This window comes from Dicentrarchus labrax, unplaced genomic scaffold (assembly GCF_905237075.1).
Source record: "Dicentrarchus labrax unplaced genomic scaffold, dlabrax2021, whole genome shotgun sequence".
NCBI lineage: Eukaryota > Metazoa > Chordata > Actinopteri > Moronidae > Dicentrarchus > Dicentrarchus labrax.
In genome coordinates this window covers 17259524-17283857 of record NW_026136719.1, presented here as the reverse complement: position 1 = coordinate 17283857, position 24334 = coordinate 17259524, and the positions used below count along the sequence as shown (strand labels likewise).

At 39.9% G+C, this 24334-nt stretch overlaps 1 protein-coding gene across 2 annotated transcripts; it reads right to left on the bottom strand.

Moving 5' to 3' along the window:
* Positions 1–5438: 5438 nt before the first annotated feature.
* On the bottom strand, positions 5439–23131 carry dhx38 (DEAH (Asp-Glu-Ala-His) box polypeptide 38). 2 transcript variants are annotated; one of them, XM_051379455.1, is made up of 27 exons: positions 22856–23131; positions 21753–22084; positions 20935–21131; positions 20482–20634; positions 20200–20362; positions 19593–19711; positions 19431–19507; positions 19181–19336; positions 18815–18976; positions 18592–18699; positions 17442–17566; positions 17191–17328; positions 16892–17078; positions 16095–16280; positions 15774–15914; positions 15379–15489; positions 15056–15172; positions 14841–14948; positions 14629–14741; positions 13164–13372; positions 11832–11986; positions 10617–10772; positions 10226–10360; positions 9704–9829; positions 9516–9611; positions 8652–8773; positions 5439–6646 (listed from the first exon to the last, which is right to left on the bottom strand). In XM_051379455.1, the coding sequence occupies exons 2-27, from the start codon at positions 22079–22081 to the stop codon at positions 6565–6567; spliced, it is 3771 nt and encodes a 1256-aa protein (XP_051235415.1). In that variant the 5' UTR covers positions 22082–22084; positions 22856–23131; the 3' UTR covers positions 5439–6564. The 2 variants fall into 2 exon arrangements, with proteins under 2 accessions (XP_051235415.1, XP_051235416.1); XM_051379456.1 differs by having other exon boundaries at positions 20935–21128.
* Positions 23132–24334: the final 1203 nt, after the last annotated feature.

The window sequence follows — 24334 nt, the reverse complement described above, 5'->3', positions numbered from 1 at the left end:
TGTTACACACTGGACCTTTAACTGGAGCGTTTTTGTTAGTACCTTTAGGTGGCCAAATGGGTTTGTAATTATGCTTTCAGTACAGCAAAGCTTAAGAAACAAGTATTAAAGCAGTTCCTCATTATAAATAATTAGAGATTGTATCTATGTAGGCGGAAATTTGCATCCTGATATTTGTTGTTTTCTATTTAACTACCCTGAATCACATTGTTTCAATTGTATTCATTTTTAGTACATGTAAGTTGAGAACATGATGAGCTAAAGGAATATAGATCTATTTTTTATGATTAAGTTTCTGTACGTTGATTTCTACAAAAGAAAAGTAGAGTGCTTGATGTGTTTTGAGTCACATACAGTAACTGCTCCTGGAGCCACAGACCCCACAAGCCAATGTAGCCAAAATCTTAATGAATATGGTCAGATAGACGAGGATTGCAGCCAAATAAAAGAATAATAAAGGCATCTAAACCCTAACAAGTCTGCCTTTGTTCTTCCACTCCACCCACCACAAGTTGGCTGCGTGAAAGCAGGCATTGTTGCAGCTTTGAGGGCAGCTCTGAGAGTTCCATGCCCATCGGCCTTCAATCACATGGGATGTCTGAGTTTGACAGTATAAAGTCTTTCTTCTAGAACAAAATAAGACCCCTAAGCAATAGTGGATGAGCTGTTAGTAACCATACAGTCCATAGGGAGGTAGACCAAGCATGGTAGTACAGTATACACAAAGTGCTGGTTAGGGATGAGACAATGGACCAGTAAAAACATTACTGCATGCTGCAACACTCTTAAATTTCTTACATTTACTAACAGAAGTAAATAGTATGTGTTTTGTATGGTAGAATAAAATTCCATTGGACTTATACAAACCCAAAACAAAAATTCCAACTCAGTTTAATTACTGATTTATGTAAGTCTTTCTTCTCTTTGTTGGAGTTGTAGCACATGACTCTCTCTTGCTCTCACAGAAGTTGCAGCAGCTATTGCCTTTTTCCTTTTTCTTGCACCATCCTGTCATCCCATGCATGCATGCATGCATGATGTGCCCATCTCTTTTTTGGTTTGACTTTTCAGTAGGCATCAGCCAGTATATACTGTGAGCTCACACAGAAGCAGTGAGACGGCTCTCCAGTCACTGGGTCGTAGTAGGTAAGTTATTCACTCACTGGTAGCACATAAGGATTAATTCCAGCCGTACAGGAAGAGGACACCATCGGTTTCTGCCTCGGCCAAATCAATAGGCAACATTCTTTCCAGCATAGCAGTCAATACACCACACTTAAGGTGTCTGAGGAAACTAAAAACACCAATAATTGTTATTAATGCCTTGGATCTCTTCAAGCATTGCATTTAGAGGCAGTCCTTATCTAAAGACATTCAGCCATCACATACTGTACATATCCCACAGAGGCCTCCAAGACTCTAGTTAAGTGTCTGTGAATACTAGGTACAAGAATGTTAACACACACACACACACACACACACACATATATATATATATATATATATATATATATATATATATATATATATATATATATATATATATTAACCATACAAATGCATGACTTCTCTATCATAAACTTTTGCATTAAATTTTCCGTTCATGGTCCCCAGAGGATGGTCTACTGACTGACTTTGATGATCTACTGACTTTTCCTCTAGTGCCACCATGAGCTTAACATTTTACTATGTTTCGACAATCACTGAATTGATTGCTATGATATCAGACAGTCATGGCACCCAGAGGATGAATTGTAATAACTCTGGTCATGCCTAGACTTAATTTGTCCAATACTTTGGTTTATGACCAAATACTTAAACTAATGACATTCCCTTCAGCCTCAGCTGTACTTTGCATTTAGTAAATTAGAAAATGTTAGCATGCTAACACACCCTAAACTAGATGATTAATGTTATACCTGCTAAACATCAGCAAGTTAGCAGCAAGCATTTAGCACCACCAGCATATCCGTAGATTCTTGTTCACATGTTATGACAACTGCTATTTAGACACTTCTGGGTACTTTGTCTAAATAGATATAGACTGACTCTAAATGCAATGCTTTTTATATTTGTATATTTTGGCTCAAATTATTTTCTCTATTTTTCTCTTTATTTATATTTTTTATACTTAATTTTAAGCACCAATTTACCAAGCCAAATTCCTTGTATGTGAACCTACATGGCAATAAACCTGATTCTGATTCTGAGTAGGCTGTTTTGGTTGTGGCTTGTTATTGGCATTAAACTTGACTGAAAGGGGTGGCACGTATGTGTCCTTGTGCCTTTGACAAGAGTGATATGAAATATGTTTTTAGCACCTAAATGTTAATGAGTTACTTCAATCGTTGATCTACTTCAGGATTGACAGCATAACCTACTATATTGACTCGAATTGATTTTGAATTCAAATCCCATCAGTTTTTATTCAGTTTAAAAACACCCCAGTTAATTTATTCAAAAATAATCTCCTTTCACACAAGAATGTGCAGGATGTTGCAGGGACACGACACTCAAACAGGCTTTAGTGCACCAATTCACACAGCCCACCCCATTACACATTGTATACAAAGCCACTCTATCAGGGCAGGCAGTTATCAAGTGAAGGACAGCTAACAACAAGCATGCATTGCCTCCTGTTTCCATCATAAACCACATGTGGGTTCAGAACTGGTGAAGGTAAGGGACTATAGAAGACAGGGGGTGTATGTATGTGTGTGTGTGTGTGTGTGTGTGTGTGTGTGTGTGTGTGTGTGTGTGGGGGGGGGAGGGGTGTAACATTCAAAATTCAATCAAGTGAAGGCCATCTCCAGCAGGGTAACAGGGAGTAGAGGGGGGGTGGAGAGATGAGGGGAAACTCAGCTGAAGTTTCCACTGGGCCCGCTGTGCTCCTAATGCAGCCTTGGATGTAATTGGGTCCCAGAAGGCTGTTCATTATCGGGGGTGAGCGAGGCAACAAAACAGAAAGGGGCAGAAAGAAAGAAAATGTCTCATTCTTTGCTCAGTGCCTCTGTCCTGGCACCATTATGGGACAAGAGTTAATTAAAAGAGCAGTTGATGCCTCTGTTTTTTTCATCAATCTCACTTCTGCTCTTATTAAGTTTGTAATGACAGCAGATCTTGTCCCTGTCTGCCACCAGACACACAACAAGGGGGAAGAATGAGAGAAAGGGAAGGGCGGGGTAGTTAATGTGAGGGACAGCTCATCTCAACAAATCTCACAGTGGTCAACAGCTAACATTCACCGTAATCCCTCCATCAAATATCATGGTGGCGACATGTAGGTAGAGGAGTGCTTTACTCCTATGAAAAGGACGCTTCTTTATTTGGGGTGTGGCAGGAGAGCCCATTTAAGAGGTGTGGCTTTGCACCCTAATCCTGTGGCTCCTATCTCCAACGCCTTGGAGGCCATTTTAATTCCCTCCATCATTACAGGGACCTTCCCTGGAAAGCTTTGGTAAAGGTGACTGCTGACACTGTCATTCACAAGGACTATTTCAAAATGTCAGCCCATAGCTGAGATTTGGCTCATTAAAGTTGGTGGAGTCCATTATATCCATCCCCTCCTCCGCCTGCCACACTCAATCAGGGACGACTTGGAGAATTGAGGAGGTTGAGGGAACGCTCATAATCATGCTTATTTGCATAAGGGTTACAGTGAGACAGACTATCACTGACCAACAAGAAAGGAGTGCTGCAGAGGGATTCAGCTAAGAGAAAAACACTGCTAGTTATTGCACACTCCATTTGAAGAAATCCCAGGCAGGCAAGTTTCTTTTTGTCTTTTCCCTCCAAATTGATGCCAGCCAGCAAAGGAGGTTTCAGTTAAGACACATCAACAAATGTCAGCCTAACCGTGATGAAGACACTGGAACACCATCCAGGCTTTTGTTCAACAGTCTTGTGACCTGAAGATTTACATACAGCTTCAAAAAAGCCAAACACGAAGATCCACCCACATATAGCCTGGCTCTTCATCTGAAGCGTATCAACATCTTTACAGCTGAGGGGTTTCAAACCCAGGGATCACTCATGTAGATGTGTGACATCTGTGGGTGCGAGCGCCGGAGTGAGGGAGGGACGGACCCGGGCTTTTTGTTTCTCTCTGATCAGTTTCACTCGCCTCAGCTCGCAATTGTGAAACTGACAATGAAAACAACCGTTCTGGGAATTTCATTATGGCCGTTTCAGTTATGTAGCTCACGTGTCGTCGCTGCGTTTGGGCTGCCCCATATTTATATTTTGTTACCAAGGCCCATGACATCACTGACCTCAAATTATTAAATTAGTAAGAAAAAGTTCAACTCAACAGTCAACTGTTAGGATAACGTAGTGCATAAGTTGTCCTTTCTCAACCAAGTAATCAATATCTTCATCAGCTATCCTGTTTTCTTAATGATTAAATAATTGCTTCAGTGAGGAAAAAAAGCCAAACCTGATCTGTGTCTGGCTTCTAAAATGTGAGGATTTGCTTCTTTTCTTTGTCATATGATAGCAGACTTAATGTCTTTGTATTTGGGTTGTTGGTCAAACAAAAAGAGCAAATTGAATATGATTATTCAGAAAATGAATTAGCAACTATTCTGATAGGCTATTGTTTGTCATTATTTTAGCTTCACAATCGTGAGGATTTCCTGCTTTTCCTTTATCATATATGATAGTTAACACAATATATTTGTTTTGAATTGTTGGTTGAATAAAAACAGCTGTTTGAAGTAGAGCTGAAACAATTAGTTGACAGAAGATGTATATATTATGTATAAATTAATAATTATTTAGTCTTTTGATTATTGTTATTTCATTTAAGCAAAAAGGGCAAACATTTTGAGGTTTCTGCTTCTTAACTGTGAGGATTTTCAATCATAAACTGGATATCTTTGGGTGTGGAGTTGCTGGTCGAACAAATCAAGTAAGCTTAAGATGTTACCATGGGTTTTTTTGTAATTGGCACTGAAACAATCAATACTGAAAATGATCATTAGTTGAAGCCCTGATTTAAAACTGTCCCCTTGGGCACTAAGACTTCATAAGAAGCATTTTACTAGTTTCTAAAATGTTATGGGAAAAAAAACAATGAATCCAGAAGTAATATGCAGATTAATTGATGATGAAAATAAGTCAGTCACCTTTTCAGTGCCTGATTAAATCTCTGGCTGTAATGACTGAAGACAAACTGCGTGTGTGCAGCTGATAGCTTCTAAATTCACCACTGTTTTGTTTTTTATAGGGAGACACATGTACGCAAGAAAAGACCCAGGCCACATATAGAGAACTTACAGCCTAAACAAATTTCCATCACTTTCACTTACAGAGCTATCGTTTATGCCACTGCAGAACTAACTTTAAAAACTCCATCTAAAAGACATATTTATGTTAGGCACTTGCAGTGTACAGGAAGACACATTAGTGACTACAATATCAAATGAAATCGACTTGGATTTAAAAAAAAATAGCTAACATTTATTTATTTTTTCATTTACAAAAGATGTTAAGAGAAAAAAAAAACATCCATTAGAAGTCCTCCTGCTGTCTCAGATCCATGTAAAAAAAAAAAAGACAAAACAGAACCACTGTCACCATCCAAACATGGCCTTCACTAAACTGTTTTGTTACAGATAGACCAGTCTATCTGAAGCTGCGTGATATTCTGATCAGCTGAGAGGGCAGAGGAGGGTGTACATCAACAAACAAATTCACCCATTTAAAAAGACACATTGTTTAGAGGAAAATCACAAAAGAAACTGTGTGCTGTTTTGAACACAAGGACCATGAAAATAAAACAGTTGATATGTTTAATCCAGCGTGATAATGTTTTGTATGAAGCAAAGCTGTGGTACATTACATTGTTGGAACAAGGTTAACAGAAAGTAGAAAAAGGTCAATTGCCTAAGCCTGCATGAGTGTGTTGTGTTTGTGTGTGTGTGTGTGTGTGTATTGGGGGGTATTACAACACAATTCTAGAGTCTGAAGACACTCATGCCACAAGTACAGTTAGAATAGTGCTTCAGTCTGTAGAGGAGCACTTCATGGTGGCACACACGCTGTTCAAGCCACGACAGTACAAGAACTAGTAAATGCAAGGACACAAAAACAAGTAACATTGAAATTAGCTCACTATTTTTCAGTTTTCCTCTGATATTACTCTCAGGGTGGAGAAAATGCAACAGACCATAGAAAATTAAATGTTTCCAGCTTAGGTAAAATCATTTTAGAGATATCTGTAAAAACACTTGTTTCAGTAATGACCACATATAAATACTAAATATACAAAAAGGAACCCAACAACAGTCCTTTATTCCTTAAAATGTAGAATGGAAACAGCTATCTGCTGATAAAGGTGGAGGGAGCATTTGATGGACCTGGCTCATCTTTGAGTCTTGTGCCTTATACAAGTTCTCACTCTAGTGGTCTGTATATGAACTGCAGTTGACTCCGGCCATGCTGGGAGGGACAAATGGCTGCTGGAAGTTAGTGTGTTTGCTTGTGCTGGTGTGGTCCAGGTCCTAAATAATAATCAGTCTAGAGGAGCCAACATGGTAGGTTGGTAAGCTTCAGGGGGTTGTTCTACAGTCCAAATCGGGCCGGGGTGCGTCTGGGCGTCATGGGGGCCTCTTCTTTTCTTCCTGGTGTGCAGATTTTCACAGCCCTGAATCAGAGAAAAATAGGTAAGGTTTTTTTTTTTTTTTACTGTGACAACATACTATTCAGCTGCATTCTTTTTCGCTCATTTAGTCAGATACTAAACATCTTTTACATGAGGTAAGCCTCTGTTTTAAAAAAATAAAAGGCTGAACATGAAGGGAAGCTGAATGTGAACATGAAATCAGCAGGACTGGAGGAGAGTAAAAAGGCAGGCCAGTGTCTCTGTGAAAGGTGTTGGGAAGTAGAGCCTGACGCCTCTGACAGCAAATCTATCATCTTTAATTACAGCAGCGTGACACCCTGACACTGCCCACACTTCTCTCTCTCTCTCTCGCTCTCTTCCTCACTCACACACACACTTGCAGCAATTACAGCCATCAGGCCATAACCCCCTTCTGTCACTGTGTCCCCCTCTCTCTGTCTCCATGTTCACTTGAGGTGAAATTGTGGTGCTTTACTCAATACACAAGCTGCTAGTAGTTTCATAACTTTGGACATGGATTTGCCTTTACAGGGTCTTACAGGACCATACCATTGATTTAGCATTTTGTAGACCATTCACTACAAATGATGTGCGTAGTGATGCTTTTCATTCATTTGTATACAATATGAAACTCTCAAAACGTGCCTAGGTTGTGTCATCGATCAGGTCTGCATACATTTTTTTTTTTAAATCAGGGATATTCTTCAAAATGCAGACGTTTCAAATTAATCTGTATGCATGCAATGTATTACCTCACATCAGGACTGTAACTTTGACTAAAATTAAGACATACTTGATGCACACTGTGAAGGATTACACAACTCAAGCAAGTTCCAGAAGTCTAATTGATTTGCATTTAGACTGCAACTCCCTCATTTCACCCTCCCCTACCAAGCACAGAAGAAAAACTATGGTAGCCGCATAATGTGTGAAAAATGCACACGCCCTTATCTAGAGCCACTGTTTGGTTTGTCCCTTCTGGACTACTGTAAAACATGGCGGTTCAACATGGTGGACTTCATGGAAGGCAACCTGTGACATCTGTAGATATAAATGGCTCATTATAAAAAGGTAACAAAAACACGATTCCTATATTCTGTACTAATGAAAACATACTTAGGCTTATTATATTCGATTTCTGCCAATAGATCATCCATTATGTTACACACTGGACCTTTATGTGCTTCATATGGAAAAACATGGGCCCGTACTTCTAGCTCTTACCCCTGATGTGGCTCACTCACACTGTTCTACGTTTATACACAAAACAACTGACTGGGCCATTTACTAATTCACACCACTGATCTGTGCTGGTGAGCAGGGAGACAGGTGATAAGCAGCCGGCACATGAAGTCGTACCCAACGAAATATTTCATCCCGGTCACAGTGAACTCATAGAGGAGATGCTTGTGAGGCCTGCCGGAGGACAAAGGCAGCCAAGAGCCCAGGAGAGCCGACGACATTCATTATCACACATCCAGTTTCCTCTGCTTAAATCTAATTCTTAATCCTATACCTCGAGTGTGATTATTTTCAACAGATCTGTTACAGACCTGGTCACACAAACTCAGACAGATAAACCAGCTCATTAATTAACAATAAAAGTTCGCTTTTTTTTAAATCTGTCTTTATAACCTTATTTCTCTCTGTAAAGCTCGAGGATGGGTGTGAAATTAATTTTTTGGTCTAATTTGAAATTGAACGTTCCCCTCCTTTCTCTGCTCTGCTATGGCACAATTTAAATTGCTGCAGTAATGGGGGTCAGCCAGGAGTCAATATTATTTCTTTTTGTCTCGTCTGGAGGGACCAGAGGTGAGAAAAGCTCATCATGAAGAGTGAGAGAGGTGGAGTCGAGAGAGTGGGAGAGGAGGAGAGGGAGGGAGGGCTGAAGATATGGATTGGCAGCGAGGTAGGTAAATTAAACGTTTCTATCTTGACTGTATATAGAAAATGAGGGCCATGGGGAACTATTGTTAGATGAGGCACGCGTGTGATGAGGGGACAAAAAAGAGAGGAGATGACTTACTTAACAGTGCCAGTGTTGCTCTTCTTCTCCTGCTCCTCTCGACGCGCTCGCAGCTGCTCCTCCGCCATGGACATCTCCTCCTCCATGTTGCTGATCTCCTCCTTGGCACGGCGACGGTTCTCCTGGAAAAGCAAACCAATGAGGAAGATGTACAGAATAACATTAAGAGATGTGTTTTGGTCAATACAACAGATGGACAAGGTACGCTATAACGATAAGGCCTGGCTCACAGTCGCAGTTCATCCCAAAAGTGGAGGCCAGTCAAGTTCTTCCACACCAAACTGGGGAAATCATTTCTTTGTAGATTACACAACAAGAGAGGACTTCCTCAAACTATTGCTACAACATTGGAAGCACACGGTTATATAAAAAGTGCTTCCCACCCTGGGGGTTCATTAGATAAATTGTATGGGTCACGAAAGGATTAACAAGATAAGAAAGCAACAAAATTAGTTTTTGCAACACCAAATTCTGTTAATTGTCAGACTATTCTAATAACTGCTGTCTTTCCTCTTTTATGCAATTTTATCTCCTTATTCCCCTAAAATGATTCAGATAAAACAAAGAAAATTTTTTTAGTTGAACTGGTCACAACCAGTGGACTTATACAACAGTTACAAGCAGCCATTTCTTTATTCTAAGAAGTCACAAGCCCAATCATTTGGGAACCACTGGTCTAAAATATTATATAAAATAGAAAGTATCATGTTAGGATTAAGATTTCCCTGGATTGGACCTAAGAATGCCTAAATTACAATATTATCAGCCGACAGAAACAGAAACATTTCCTCTCTGAATACTTATGGCAGGGTTGTGAATGAACCTAGTATGCAATGAGCAAGGTTCAGCATAGTCTTTCCTTACCTGTCTGCTTTTTCCCGCATGTTTGATGCTATAAAACATGGGCCCAAGTTCTGCCAGCCACTCTCCATCAACTGCAGTCACACACTGCATGTACTCCTACAAAACAAAGAACAAGTTAAAACATCAACAGCACACATCACAAATTGTTTTCATGCTAGCCGAGTTCTGCAGCCGACAGAATTTTTTACCTTGGTGGTCATGACAAGCTCGTGGTAGATGATGTAGTCAGGAGTGTAGCCCATACCAAACAGGGAGCTGGTAGGATGGAGGTGGCATGGCATGCCTGTCCTCACGTTCACATATTCACCAATGCCCTGGGAGGAAACACAGGCATAAATAACAAATTAAATGTGCAACTGAGAATTTCCGGATAGAAAAAACGTGGGTGTTTGTGCACTTTAAGGTCGGAGCAAAGCAGGTCATCTGGGTTAATTTGCTTCTCCACCTGGCTTAGACAGCAGGAAAATAAATTTGAAGTATATCCAACACTGCTACGATTGCTTGGGTTAGCCAGCTACTCATAAGTCAAACGGAGAACCTTGATTATACAGTCATGATTTCAAATTCCCTTTCAGATTTTAGCGCTGTATTAATGTGAGGCCAGGAGGGATATTTCACCACTCCGTAATTATGCTGCTATAAATCTGCCACAACCAGTTGCCACTAGGCGTAACATATTAACTGAGGAAAACCTAGAGAGGAGGAAGTACCTTGAGCTTGGCAGCCTGGTGGAAGTAAGCAGCACAAATGCACTTTCTGATGATGTCCCAGTCTGACCCGCACGAAATCAGGTTCATCCTCTGCTGCACCATGATGTCCTTTAACTGGGAGCGCACCTCACGCACCTGCACAAAAATAATATGCATTAAAAAATTAGAACCACGTAGAAAACTCATCCATACAGTTGGCTTGCAGTCAAATGTTTTAAGAGAATACATATCACTGCAGTCGGTAAAAAACTAAACATTTCTTAAAGCAACCAAAAGCAAGAAAAGATTCACACATAATCATCTTGATATGCTGGAGTTCAATAGAAAATGGAAAACATCCAGGGCCAGAGGGAGCTGACAGAGAAAACAGCTGAAGCAGTGGGAGTCTGACCTTGCGCATGGCCTTGGTGTGGATGAAATGCTCGTTGCACCAGACACTGGAGTAATTGTTGTTCTTCCACTGCATGTAGACGTTAAGGTAGGTGAGGTGGTCGCTTTCTGGGACTGAGAACTTCTCCCTCACCTGGTCACTCTCCTCCTCACGACCCTACAGAGATAAACACAGGTTGAGTTTTCAGTTTTACAGATCATTAGAATTTTTTTGAAATCATTTTAAGATTATTTTACTTTCATTGTGTAATGTTGTTCTACACACCCAAATTAAACAAAAGCTTAAATTAAACATATTTACACATCCAGCAGTCACAGGGCAACATTAGCAATAATTTGGAGTCGAGTTTCTGGTTACCTTCCGAATGCAAGTCCAATATTTACTCTCCTTTTAGCTCTGTTTTTGGTTAACACTAATTCCTGAAGTAAATATCTGGCTCTTCAACTGCTAAATACTCCACTATGTTCACTAGCTAGTTGCTAACTGTCTTTCCATTGAGCAGGTGGTGTGCAGTGGGTTTTAGAGCTTTTTCACTTAAAACAGCTGCTTGCCACGGCCAAATTCAATTCAATTCAATTCAATTCAATTTTATTTGTATAGCGCCAATTCATAACAGAAGTTATCTCAGGACACTTTTCAAATAGAGCAGGTCTAGACCGAACTCTTTAACATTAATTACAGAGACCCAACAGTACCACCATGAGCAAGCACTTGGCGACAAGGGCAAGGAAAAACTGCCTGTTAAAAGGCAGAAACCTAGGACAGATCCTCCGGCTCTAGGTGGGTGGTCGTCTGTCTCGACCAGTTGGGGTGAGAGAGAGAGAGAGAGAGAGAGAGAGAGAGAGAGAGAGAGAGAGAGAGAGAGAGAGAGAGAGAGAGAGACAGAGAGAGCGAGAGACAGACAGACAGGTGCACAGCAACAACAGACACAAACACAACACTATGAGAGTGCGGGCTAAAAAGGAACACCCTCAGCTGAAAATGCTATAATGCTCCATAGAGCTGAACTGCAGATACAGATAGTAATTCTCTTTCGGTTCATCACTACAAGTGACCACTTTCATATATACGTAAAAATACAGATTTTAGCCACTTTAACACAACAACAAATGGATTATTAAAAAAATATGACAATATGTTTGGTGGCCTCCCATCTATTTTGCACGGACACAGTACATGTTTTATTATACAATAACTGTATCAAATGAGACGTACTTTAGGTCTGTAGAAGATGGCCGGCACAGACAGCATGGAGACAACGATGAGGATGTCAGCACTGCAGCCCATGTCGCAGGACACAATCAGCATCTTGGAGAGGGCGGGGTCGAGGGGAAACTCCACCATCAGACGCCCTGTTGGTGTCAAAGCGCCTGAAAGTACACAAGATAACACAATTACAAGGTCACATGTGAAGAATTTAAAAGTACATGAAATGTGAAGAATGTCGGAGGGACGAGCACAAGATGAGTGATAAGCTTCTTTTCTATCCAAAGCCCACTGGCAGGATGGAGGAGCCAGTATAATGTGACACTTATTTGTCTATCACCATGAGAGAGGAGGATGAACTGCTGACAGTTGAGAATACTTGTAGAGAGAAAAAAGGGAGTGAGATCAAAAACTTTGCCAGTTCTGATTTAAATGATTAGACGACAGAGTCTAAGAAGCTTATGAGGAGGAAAAGCAGAGAAGCAGAGCAGCCAGTTTGGGGCAGGTAAGCCTTAATCAGAGATAATCTGCTGTTAACACACCATACAGGGAATCATCAAAAGTCGCCCCTTATCCCCAAATCCCTAAATCCCCTGGAATCTGGCTAAGGATGAGACAGAAATGAGACCCGACCAGTCAAATCAAACACAGGATCAGTTACTAGGCAATTACTCCACTGGCTAAACCTCACAACTACCTCCTCCAGGCCTGTTTGCAGTGTCTGCATCATCACTGCAGCATCCTTTAAACAGCAAGTCTCCTGCCTGTGTTTGTGGTGTCAGCATCACCACTGTATATAGCAGCACTGAGGGGAAATACAACCCTCAAATACCCAATAATCTCTGTCACAGCTTCACCATCGTCTCTAAAAGAGGATATTTTATGTTGTTTGGCCCTACTGTTTATAAGACTGGTGGAGGTCTTGTGAGGTCTGCTATTAGAGACAGAGGAAAGGAAACAGGTACAACACATAATTTGGATACTTTGAATTACATTATAAATACATCTGTTATTGTTAATTGTTGAATATGTTTAAAGTACATCTGCCACAATTACTTGACTTATTACTACAGTTAACTTTAGACTGTATTCAGAAGCATATCAAATTCAATGTAGGTCACTTATAATGAATGTTTTTCACCCCGTCTTCTTAACATTAAAATCATTTTTCTGCAATAAAAAGCGTTAACAGATTACATTTTTATTAGATTTAGCTGTCAAAAAGGTAACAAATTACAATATATTACAATAGTCAGAATATTTCAAGTATTTCTATGTAATGCAAGTATCTTATTATATTATCATGCTTCTGGTGATTCCAACCCCTTGTTCACTACCCACCTGTGTTGTCCAGAGCTCCCAAAATCCAGAGCTGGTACATGGAGTTGAGCATGTTGTCCTCAGGTGGTGGATCCATGAAATGGAAGAGAAGCAAATCCTGAACACCCAGAGACTTCAACAGTAGGACTACATTGGCCAGGTTGGTCCTTTGAATCTCTGGTATGGTGGTAGTCAGCATCTCATTCTTATAAGCGCTCTGAGTGTAGAGCCTGGACAGAGACAGACACAGTGAGTGTAAAATCTAATCCACCAAGAATGATGTTATACTAAAATTAGATTTTTCTAAACAAGAAAAATGTACAGATGATTGTACATTCTTTTTTTATTTTTGATGTAAACTGAAACACTGCACAGATCAGTGAGGAATATGCTCCTCTGGGGCATGTTGTTATGCGACACTGATGTGAATTACTTTCTCAAATATATGCTGGCATGCCAGTGGGATTTTAACTAAACAGTAAGCGCCAGATGTAGATCAGCTGCAGAGGAAAATTCATGAAGCTACAATTTATTTAGGGAATAACAGCTGTCTGACGTAAGAGTTTATAATTACAGAAGGATTTGAATGTATATGGAGTTTTAGCTTTCGAGTGAGCGCCTCCAGTCACAGCTAAAAGTGTCTTTGAGTGGGGAATTCTCCACGCAAGCAGAGCAAACCAGCGTGACTCACTGCCTCTGCTCTCTAACACATACACACATCCACAACTACTCAAACACCTTGACTGTACTCTGTAAAGCTGCATCAAAACTGATTCTTCATCGATTTGTGTGAGCTCATGTGTAAGAGCAGGTGGGCATGATTAATCCAGAAATATGTGGGCTTTCATAAGCACCCCAGCTCATTAGCAATGCAAAAACATTTTGCCCTGTGTGTCCCCATGTCACTCAATCTTGGCTTATGTAAATATGGCAAAAGAGGGAGGGGTCGAGTGAAACCTCTGACAGGGTCTTTTTGTGGCACATTTCCCTGCCATAAACAGAGTTAAAATGCATGAAATCCTCTGGAGATCAGGGTTCTGGCCTGCTCTCCCTCTTCCTGCCTCTGACTGTCTTGAAAGCACAGTCATGTCACACATTCGGAGCCCTGATCAAACTGACGATGGTACTGATTTCAAACAACTGGCAGAAGAAAACACACTTTTAACAACAATCATGCTTAAATGATGCATTCTCAGGAAAGCCGGAAAGAAACATCATATTCAGCTGGTGTATTTCTATTCACTGAATGTGAACTAAGATACAAATATAAGATACAAAATAATGTATGTTCCTGATATCCTCTATTTTGTAGGATTGGGAGAGTCTTGGTATTGTCAACTAAAATCCAAGATTAGGGGTAGCTTTGCAGGAACCTGAATATGGCATAAATTCTAACCATGCACCAGTTCCAGCTCAACACTGCTTGTGGGTTTGAGCATGTGTTTGTGAATGCATGCATATGCAGAGAGAAGACAAGGGCCATTACCTGTAACACTGCCCCGGTCCTGTACGTCCTGCTCTGCCAGAACGCTGGTTGGCATTAGCCTGGCTGATGGGATAAACTTGTAAAGCATCCATTCCAATGCGAGGATTGAAAACCTGTTGACAGAAAAAAGTAGTGTGTAAGAGAGATTTGTTTAACATAGGGAAAGGACCTATGGAGAACTGCAGTGTGAGAAAATGTATATTCAATGTAACCTTAAGTTTGCAGTATCCTGAATCCACGACAAACATGATTCCATCCACAGTGAGGGAGGTCTCAGCGATGTTTGTGGCAACAATGCATTTCCTCACACCATCTGGAGCCTAGAAGAGGAGTAATTAAAGGTCAGTTTTGTTTTCTTGCATGTGTTTACTCACAAATATAAAGTGTAGAAATGCAAGCAACATTATGGGCTGTTTCAGATCTACACCTTCTGGAAGATCTTGGCCTGGAGGTCGGAAGGCAGTTGGGAATAGATGGGCAGCACAGCCAGTGCAGGAGCGTTTTCCAAGTCCTCCAACCGCTCCACAATCTGATCTGACGTCACCTGTGAAAACCAGGATATATTTTAATTCAAATATAATTACAACATTCACACAAACTGGAAAAAGCCATTGACAGTAAGTGGCCAGCAGTGTTACATTCTGTATTATTGACAGCAAAAAACAACTCGAGTTACTCAAATGTCTGAATATTATGCCAAAATAAATATACAACAATCATTTGAGTGAGAATAGCAGCCATGTCCCTCACCTCAATATCCTCCTGCCCTGGCATAAAGATGAGGATGTCTCCTATTAACCCACTGAGGTGGATCTGCAGGGCCTGCTTCACTGATGCCTCTACATAGTCCTCCTGAGGAGTCTACATAGCACAAAACACAACAAATCAGTCCAATACAAAATCAAACCACTGATATGATCCGACAACAACCAAAACACAATTCTTGACAGAACAGGTAGAGACAGCTTTTTATTGTTATTTGCCTAAAGTTAGTTCACATGTCAATTGACAGAGTAATTTATTGTCTGTAGGGTATTTACTACATACTTACTGACAGAAGCACACACTCCCCAGAGAAAAAGTTTGGGAACCCCTGATTTAGGATAAAAAGTCTTTAGGTCAAAGTAGAAGAAGAAGAGACATACCTTGCTAAACAAGATGTCTACAGGAAATGTTCTTCCTGGAATGTGGAAAATGGGCACGTTGCCAAAAAATGCCGCAAACTTGTCTGAGTCCATAGTTGCAGAGGTAACTATGAGTTTCAAATCGGTGCGTCGAGATACAACCTGAGAGAAAACAGTGGACACAAGAGAGATGGTTGAAGTCATAGTGTCTTGACACAAAACAACAACCTGAGAAGGTAATTTATCATTAAGACACACTCAGATGTAAATGTGTTTATGTCTTAAAAAAAAATAATAAAGTAACGTGTATCCTAAATAGATGTTAGGTAGTTGTGTACTGACCTCACGCAGCAGGCCGAACAGCACATCAGTATTCAGGGAGCGTTCGTGAGCCTCGTCCATGATAACAGCACTGTAGTGGTCCAGGTCCGACTCCCTCAGTGACTCCCTGAGCAGGATACCGTCTGTCATGTACTTTATCAAGGTTTTTTCGGATGTGCAGTCCTCAAAACGGATAGCGTAGCCCACCTGCAGCAAACAATGTCAGAATAATCAACTCACAATTTTATGTATGACACTTTAACGTGCTTACAGATAATACAACTGTATGACATGCATTAGGTTTACACAAAAAGACAAATTATACCTTTATTAAAATCATAATTACTACCGTATCTCTGTAACAGTGCAATTTTTGACTAGCTTTACCTACTATTTAAGCAGCTCCAGTGTTTCCTTTTATTGTTACTCATCAGTTCAATCCCTACCAAACATTATGTTTTCATTTTGTCCACTAGATGGCGGAGGTACACAACTTATGATTTACTATTGAGTTTGACCATGCAAGTCTCAGTCTGGCCATTATGCAATCATGTTATTACTGGAGTCACAGAAGTCATTGGGCAACTACATGAGCAATCAGACAGTATTTAAAAACATTATCAGAGTTTCTTCTACGTACAGTGACCTCCTAAAATAATTGTCTATGATCATATTAACACTCATGACATCAAAAGCAAATTAGTCAACATTAAATGTTCACAAGGATTCAAGAATCAGAGCTAAAAATGTATACAGACTGCTGGTTTGCATCAGTAGGGCTAACTATTTCCAAATGTGACTGTTGACAGTTGTCTCACCTCCTCTCCAAGGTTGGTGCCGATCTCCTCACTGACTCTCTTGGCCACACTCATGGCTGCCACTCTTCGGGGCTGAGTACAACCCACCATGCCATAGCTAGTGTAGCCATCCTCGTGCAGGTACTGAGTGAGCTGGGTGGTTTTCCCACTGCCCGTCTCCCCAACAACAATCACTATGCTGTTGTCCCTGCAGATGTAAAAAAAACAAAACAGTCAAACTACAACTCACAGCTTCAATGTGATGTAAAACATTTTTTGGGCCAAAAACTGGGGATGAGGTTGTATTTGGGTATCAATACCTTATGATGTTAAGAAGCTGCTGTCTGACAGCAAAAATAGGCAGGTATTGTCTCTGTTCCAGAAGAGTCTTCTTCTTAGCAAAGTCACTGCTGGCCTCAGACTTTTCTTTCATGTGGTCTGCAAATTTCTGTTCTGCTCTATAAGGCAGAAAGAGGAAAATATTAATTAGAAGATTAAAAGATTAATATAGCAGGTCATGAAAAATGACATTACAGTTTTAGAAGTTAAGCTTGTGGATTAGTCTGGTCACCTGTAGTCTACTTTGCCATCCTCGCCAACCGGTTTACCCCCAGACAGGTCTTCTTCCTCCTTCTTCTTGACCCCCATAATATCCCCCAACTTGGTGCCTGCCAATTCCCAGTGTTTGTGCTGTGCCTGAAAACATAATTATTCCAATTAAATCAAATGATTATAAAGATTAATGCTTCAGTCTGTAACTGCACACAAAGATTGCAATTTCATGCACATTCAACACACACACACGATGACAAGAGCACCTAGCGTTGCATTTGTGAAGTGGTCTCACCTCACTGATGGTGGTTTGCAGTTAAAATGTCATCAACTGTCTAGGCAAGGTGATCATGAATAAATTATTTACTGAAGTGATGAAGTTAGACAGCATTGGCATTATCAAACGGACAGGTGCACACCAACAAACACCATTAACATTTCTCAACAGCAGAGTATGAAGAGCATACCTGCTTTGTGCTTGACCACATTTCTCCATACAGATGATTTATATGATATTCATTTAAAATGCTTATTGGTTTTAATTTTCTTATATATCAACAATTAGAACACTGTTTTTGGCTTTTATGGCCTTTAATCTATTGTGACAGTTGAAGAGTGACAAGAAGGGGGGGAGAGAGAGAGAGAGAGAATGACACGCAGCAAAGGGCCACAGGTCGGATTCGAACCCTGGGCCACGGCAGTAAGGACTCAGCCTTGATATGCATGGGGCACCAGCTCTACCAGGTGAGATATCCGGGCACCCCTCAACAATAATAACATTAACTGCACATCCTATTCACACTTGTATTAATAGCATTGATACAAGCAAGGCCAAGTCCTCTGTATGATTTAAAAAGCTGTAGAATTTAAAATGTATGCGTACTCGGCATGCCAGATTTTATTATGTAGTTAGCTTATAAAGGGTTAATCCAATCCAACAATTATTTGACCTGCCATTCGTATACTGTGGTCATAGTAATTTTATAGACATCTTATAGCAACCCTATATATATATATATATATATATATATATATATATATATATATATATATATATATATCACAGAAAAATCTGTTAACCTTTTAATACCAAAGTCATGGATCACAAAGCCAGGTCAGACCCATTTGTCTAAGTCGTACTCTTAGTGTTAGTTATTAATGCAGCTAACCTTCTTGCGTTCCTTCTGCTCACGATGTTTGCGGACAAGCTGGCTGCCTTTACGAGAGATGATGGCCATGTCAGAGGTAGCATCTTTCACAGGGATGACCGGCTCTGGCTGCAACAGGGAGGCAAAGACACGCATAAAAACATTTAGATAAAACCAAACTCTTAAACTCTGTAAACCTCGTGACTATAGGCCTTAGATCATGAGCTGTTTAGGTCTTGTTTACCTGCTTAGTGAAGACTATTCTTCCATCTAGAAAGGGAGGAACCAGGTTGTGAACCAGCAGGTGAACCTTAGCAGCATTGTCTTCCTCAAAGTCTTCATCCACCTCCAACCTCTGCACTACACCACTGGTCAGCATTCGGTTGGTCTCCCACCGCTCATTATCCTGAGACAAGAAACACAGCCTGTTAGAAGAAGATATACTAACACAGACGGATGCACTAACAAGACAAATACACAAATAAGTACACACACACACACACACACACACATACATATATATATATATATATATACACACAGACTATATATATATATATATACAGACTGATAGTTTTGATTATGCTGATTTGGGGCACTGTGGTTGTACCTCGTTGATCTGTCGTTTCTGGGCAGATATTCTTTTTTGAGTCTGCTTCTGAAGGATCTGCTCTCTCTTCTTAATATATTCATCAGAGGTGGAAGTAAAAGGGTTGTGGAACTCATCATAGCCTTCATCCATCATGTACCAATCTCTGTCAGCTTGCTGCAAAACCATGAGACAATTAGAGATGTATAAAAAAAATAAAAACATCACCAGGAAATATTTCATTGTTTGATGAGAGATAACTGTCACTCACCTTCTGGTCCTCCTGCCACTGTTCTTTCTCATCCTCGTTATCAAACATAATTCCTCCCTCACCATCTTCTTTCCTACCTGAAGAGAGGGAAAAATACATGTTATCGTACATACACATACATCTTGCAAGTGAGAACAAAATGTCTTATTTTAAGAACGGTACCTTTTCCTTGTGATAAACGAGGTGTAGAACCTAAATGCTTTCTGTCATTGGCCCACTCGTTGTACTTGTATGATGGGGTGGGCAGGGGTGTGTCGTCAGGGTAACGGCCTCTGATTGACCTACACACACACACACACACACACACACACACACACACACACACACACACACACACACACACACACACACACACGTTATGTAAGCATCAAGTAGCAATGATTTAAGTATGACAATAGTTTGACAAAAATGTGGCAATATTGAATACAAACAGCCGTGTTATAAAATACAAATAACTGTAAGCTGTTATCATCATTACAGTGAAAATTGAGTTTGTGAAGAATGTTAGTCCAACCAAGTTACCAAATATTTGGTCTTTGCTAACAAAATTAGGTGATGTATTTAACAGAAACTATTATTTGTATTTGTAAGTCCCTGAGAAAACTTAGATTGAAATAATTAAAAAATAATAAAATATATTTAATATATATAATATATATTATTGTGATTGTGATTGAACTATCTACTTGAAGGACATTTTCAAATAAAACTAAGGCTTTTATGCCTGGGGGATAAAAAATGTCAGATAAAATGAATGGCAGTTGTTTACCTGTCCCTCCTCTCACTCTCTCGGCTGGAGCGATGGCCTCGCTCTGAACGATCAGACTCTCTGTTAGAAGGGGCAGGGGAGGGAGACTCCCATTGGGAATGCCGTGAACTGGAATAACCACTGTCATCCTCTTCCCAGTTGGACCGTGAAGGTGTGAAAGAATCTATGCAAAAAACAATAAAAGTTTAGTCAACCAATTAAGTTTCTTTCTTTTCTTCTAAGTCTAAGTTTCTTATGAATAATACATTGAAATAAAAGCAAATATATATTTTAAAAAACTACCTCTGGGGCGATGCTGTGGTGTCTGGGGTTCTTCTCTCTTACTCCCCCGGCTGATGCGATCGGACCAGCCCTCTCTCTGTGAGCGCTCACTTCTTTCACCCCGCTCCGACCGGCTGCTGCTGCTGCCACGGCTGTGGCTGCTCTCTCGCTCATCTGACAGAGACATGGGAAAGTTAATGTCAACAACCCCGACTGATCTAACATTTGCTTTCATTATTGATTGATATACCAATCGTGTTTTTTTCAAATACTACAAGTAGGATGAATTGAAATGAATGTGAATGTGCACATTTATTTTATGTTCTGCCAGTGGGCCATCACAATAAGACAAGGCATATGTTAATTCCACTACAGGAGCCACTTGATGTTCTCTGCAACTAGGTTTGAAAAAATGTCCATATGTTGGCATCGGCAATTGGCTAAAATGAGCTGAAAAATATCTGCAAAAATCACCTCTTTCACTCCTTCGGTCTCTGCCCTTATCTCTGCTCCTTTCTCTGTCTCTCTCTCTGTTCTTGTCCTCTTTGGAAGAGGCGTAGACCCCGTGCTCACGTCTGTCCTTCTCCCTCTGCTGGTGTCTGCGTCGGAACTCTTCACTGACCCCTCCGGGGTTTGAGGGTGTCTCAGAGCCAGTCACACGATACTTCCTGCTGCCAAGACGAAAATAAAACATTACACATTAGTCACACTATACGTATTTGTACGCTATTACACTTAAGAGTGGAACGTTCCAAGTTCTTCTATGGGATGCAATGACCCACAGTGAAAGGTCTTTCATGGTTTAGTAAGCTGAACGTTTTCTCTGAAAGGACTCACAGGCGTAAATCAACATAAAGTGCCTTACAAATTCACTAACTAGGGTGTCCAGGTGTAAAAACCCCAAAAATTCAAAACTAACTAACTAAATAAATGAATAAATAAATAAGACAGGAAATTGAACTAATTATTGTTTTAACAAATACAAACAAAATATGATAACCATGTAATTGTGAAATAATACAGCCCAAAACTGTCCTGCTTTTCACAGTCATGGTCATTTTAATTTATTTCCAGCTGTTTTTATTTCACAACACCATTATAATTCATATTAATGCCACTTGTTATCACAAAGTCTTTGTTTGTATTTATTCATCATTTTTTTATTTCATTATGTCTTACTTACTTAAAATTGAGCACTTCATCTCTCCATAGACATGAGGGTTGTCTGTCTTTGAATCCATCATTCATCATTTTCAATCAAATATTATTCTGTGTGAAGCACTGACACTTACCTCTCCTTCTTAGCACCTTTGTTCTTATCATCATCTTCTTCATCATCTGATCCAGAGTCACTTTTACCTTCCTCCCAGTCCTTGTAGGAGGAAACCTTTGACTTCTTGTTATTTCTGTCATCGCCACAAGCATCAGCCTGTTCTTTGCTCTCCCGCTCTTTCCTTTTCTGGGCTGCCAGCAGGTCCAAGCCGAGCAAGGAGGTGCGTGGAGTGGGTGCCCGAAAAACATGGGGCTCTGCAGCAGCGCTCTTCTTCTTCAATATCAGTCCACCAACTTGAGCGGCTGGATCAGTCCCTTCCAGTCTATGCATGGACACATCGTCATCCATTATCTGTGGGGAAATAATATGTGCAAAAGGTGAAAATGTTACTCATGGCAACACCTTTAAAACATAATTACTCAGTTATTGTTTCAAACAAGGACTGTCTGCCAATAATGACTTTTTAATTTATGATTTATGAATCATTTGATCTATAAAAGGTCAGAAAATAGTCAAAATCAAAGGTGACCTCTTTATAGTGTTGACATTGTCCGACCAACAGTCCAAAATCCAAAAAGATTTTGTTTACTGTTAAAGAAGAAAATGTAGCGTTTTTTGCGTCTTTTGTTATCAAATTTGTTGCAATTTTTTGTAATTAATAATAATAATTGTCAATGAAAAAAGAGAGTAGCAGCGTGGAAATGTTTGCTAATCTTTCTCAATAAATCACATGAACAAGTAAGTTAATGGGTTATCACATCTGGTTTCTGACGGTCTACTGACTGAGTCAGCACTACAGTGAACCGAGATTCATGGACACAAACACAAACAATTATTATTCATTACGTTCAGCTCAAAAGGTGGAAGGTCTCGACATTGAACTTACTCATAAACAAACCTCCAAACAAGACACTGATACCCTTATTATAAAGTTATAACTCATACATATATGTCAACACTATCAGCATCTTTCGGGCCAGTAGTCGTCCCATTTGTGACCTCAACACTTCCTATTTTACTCCAAGGTCACCAAGGGGGCTAGGCTAACAAGTAAGCAAGTAAAATGATGTGTCCCCCTCGTTTAATAACGATGAGATCAAATGAAATCAAACTACTACGTACCTCGGAGCAGCTAGCGTTGGCTAGCCTGAGAGCTATCAGGGCCGACTAGGCCGCGCGGCAAACTGCGGGAAACTTCTGCGTGTTCCTTTTCGTCTAAAATAAAGAAATTATAACATTTAGTTCAAGATTTGAGGTCAATTTATGGTCGGGTAGGTAGTCACACAAAGTGACGGACCCCTGGCTGCCACTGGAAAATATTTACACAGCGGCTCTCGTAAACACAACGCGTATGTTTACAGACAAGGGAGCAGCCATTGCAATCCCACAATTCTGAGGGGTGGCAGAATTAAAAAAAAAAAGGGAAACTTTATTTAAACAGGTTGTGATAACAGAGGATGAGGAGTGAGTGAAGCACAGCTGCAGTTAGGCATGAGATTGCTATAATCACACAGAAAATGTGACACATGGATGCAAAAAGAAATATTTATTATCTGTTTTAATCCAAAAGCTTAAGTGCACTGAATGATTCAAACAATGATTGCAATGATAATGTCCAATAAAAATGTTTTCAAAGTTTTCCAAACACCACAACTAACCCTTTATTCCAGTAAATATAAACAATAAAAACCTTAGACTACACCCTTTTAGACACTTAAACTAAGAAGAACATCATTAGAAATAATAACACATGTATTACTTACCCAGTTATACGTAAACAAAAAACCCTGTGATTCGTAAAGACTGACAGAAATACTAGCATGGTCTTGTTCTAGAGAAAACTGAAAAGATGATGGAAACAAAACTTAAACCGCAGACACTCTAAAAACACACAAACAAACACAAAACATCATGATCTCTGTTATGGTCTCAGCTGTAACAATTTGCCCTCTCTGCCCATAGATATTATTAAAAAATGCAATGGATAAATTGTGGAAGTGTAAACTAATAACGATTTAAGGATAGCTGAGACAAAAAGAAAGTCACATCTTTGGGATTTTAAATGCAGCAGCCTTGGAAAACTGAAGAATGTGTGGCATCTCTGCCTCATGTTCGGGAAACGCACTATGAGTTGTAAACTGACTTTTTTTTAAAAAAAACATTAAGAGCTTGGAGATTGTGACACTGATTTACAAAATTTTAGATTAAAACATCTATTGATGGTCACATTTAATGAATTTTAGAAACATATTAACTACAAAACATAACGAATAAACTCAAATGAACATATGCAGTACTCCATTTGTTGCTTTAGTTATGAAAAGCCAGGACTACGGTTTATCCTCTTAAATATTTTTTGTTTGTTTGTTTTCAACAAAACAATAGGCATGAACATCAGAAGTGATATTTAAATTGCAACCATTAAGTTGGTGATTAGTTTGAATCCTAACCTTGCATAGTGAGTTATCAGTCTCTCTCTGACACAGCAGGTCACATGGGAGGCTGTAAAGGCAAATAACGTTAAGACTTTAGCATGGTGTACAGAGGTATTTAGGCACTCTGTTGGGATGGGGGCAGGGTTTGAACCTTATACAGCCAACA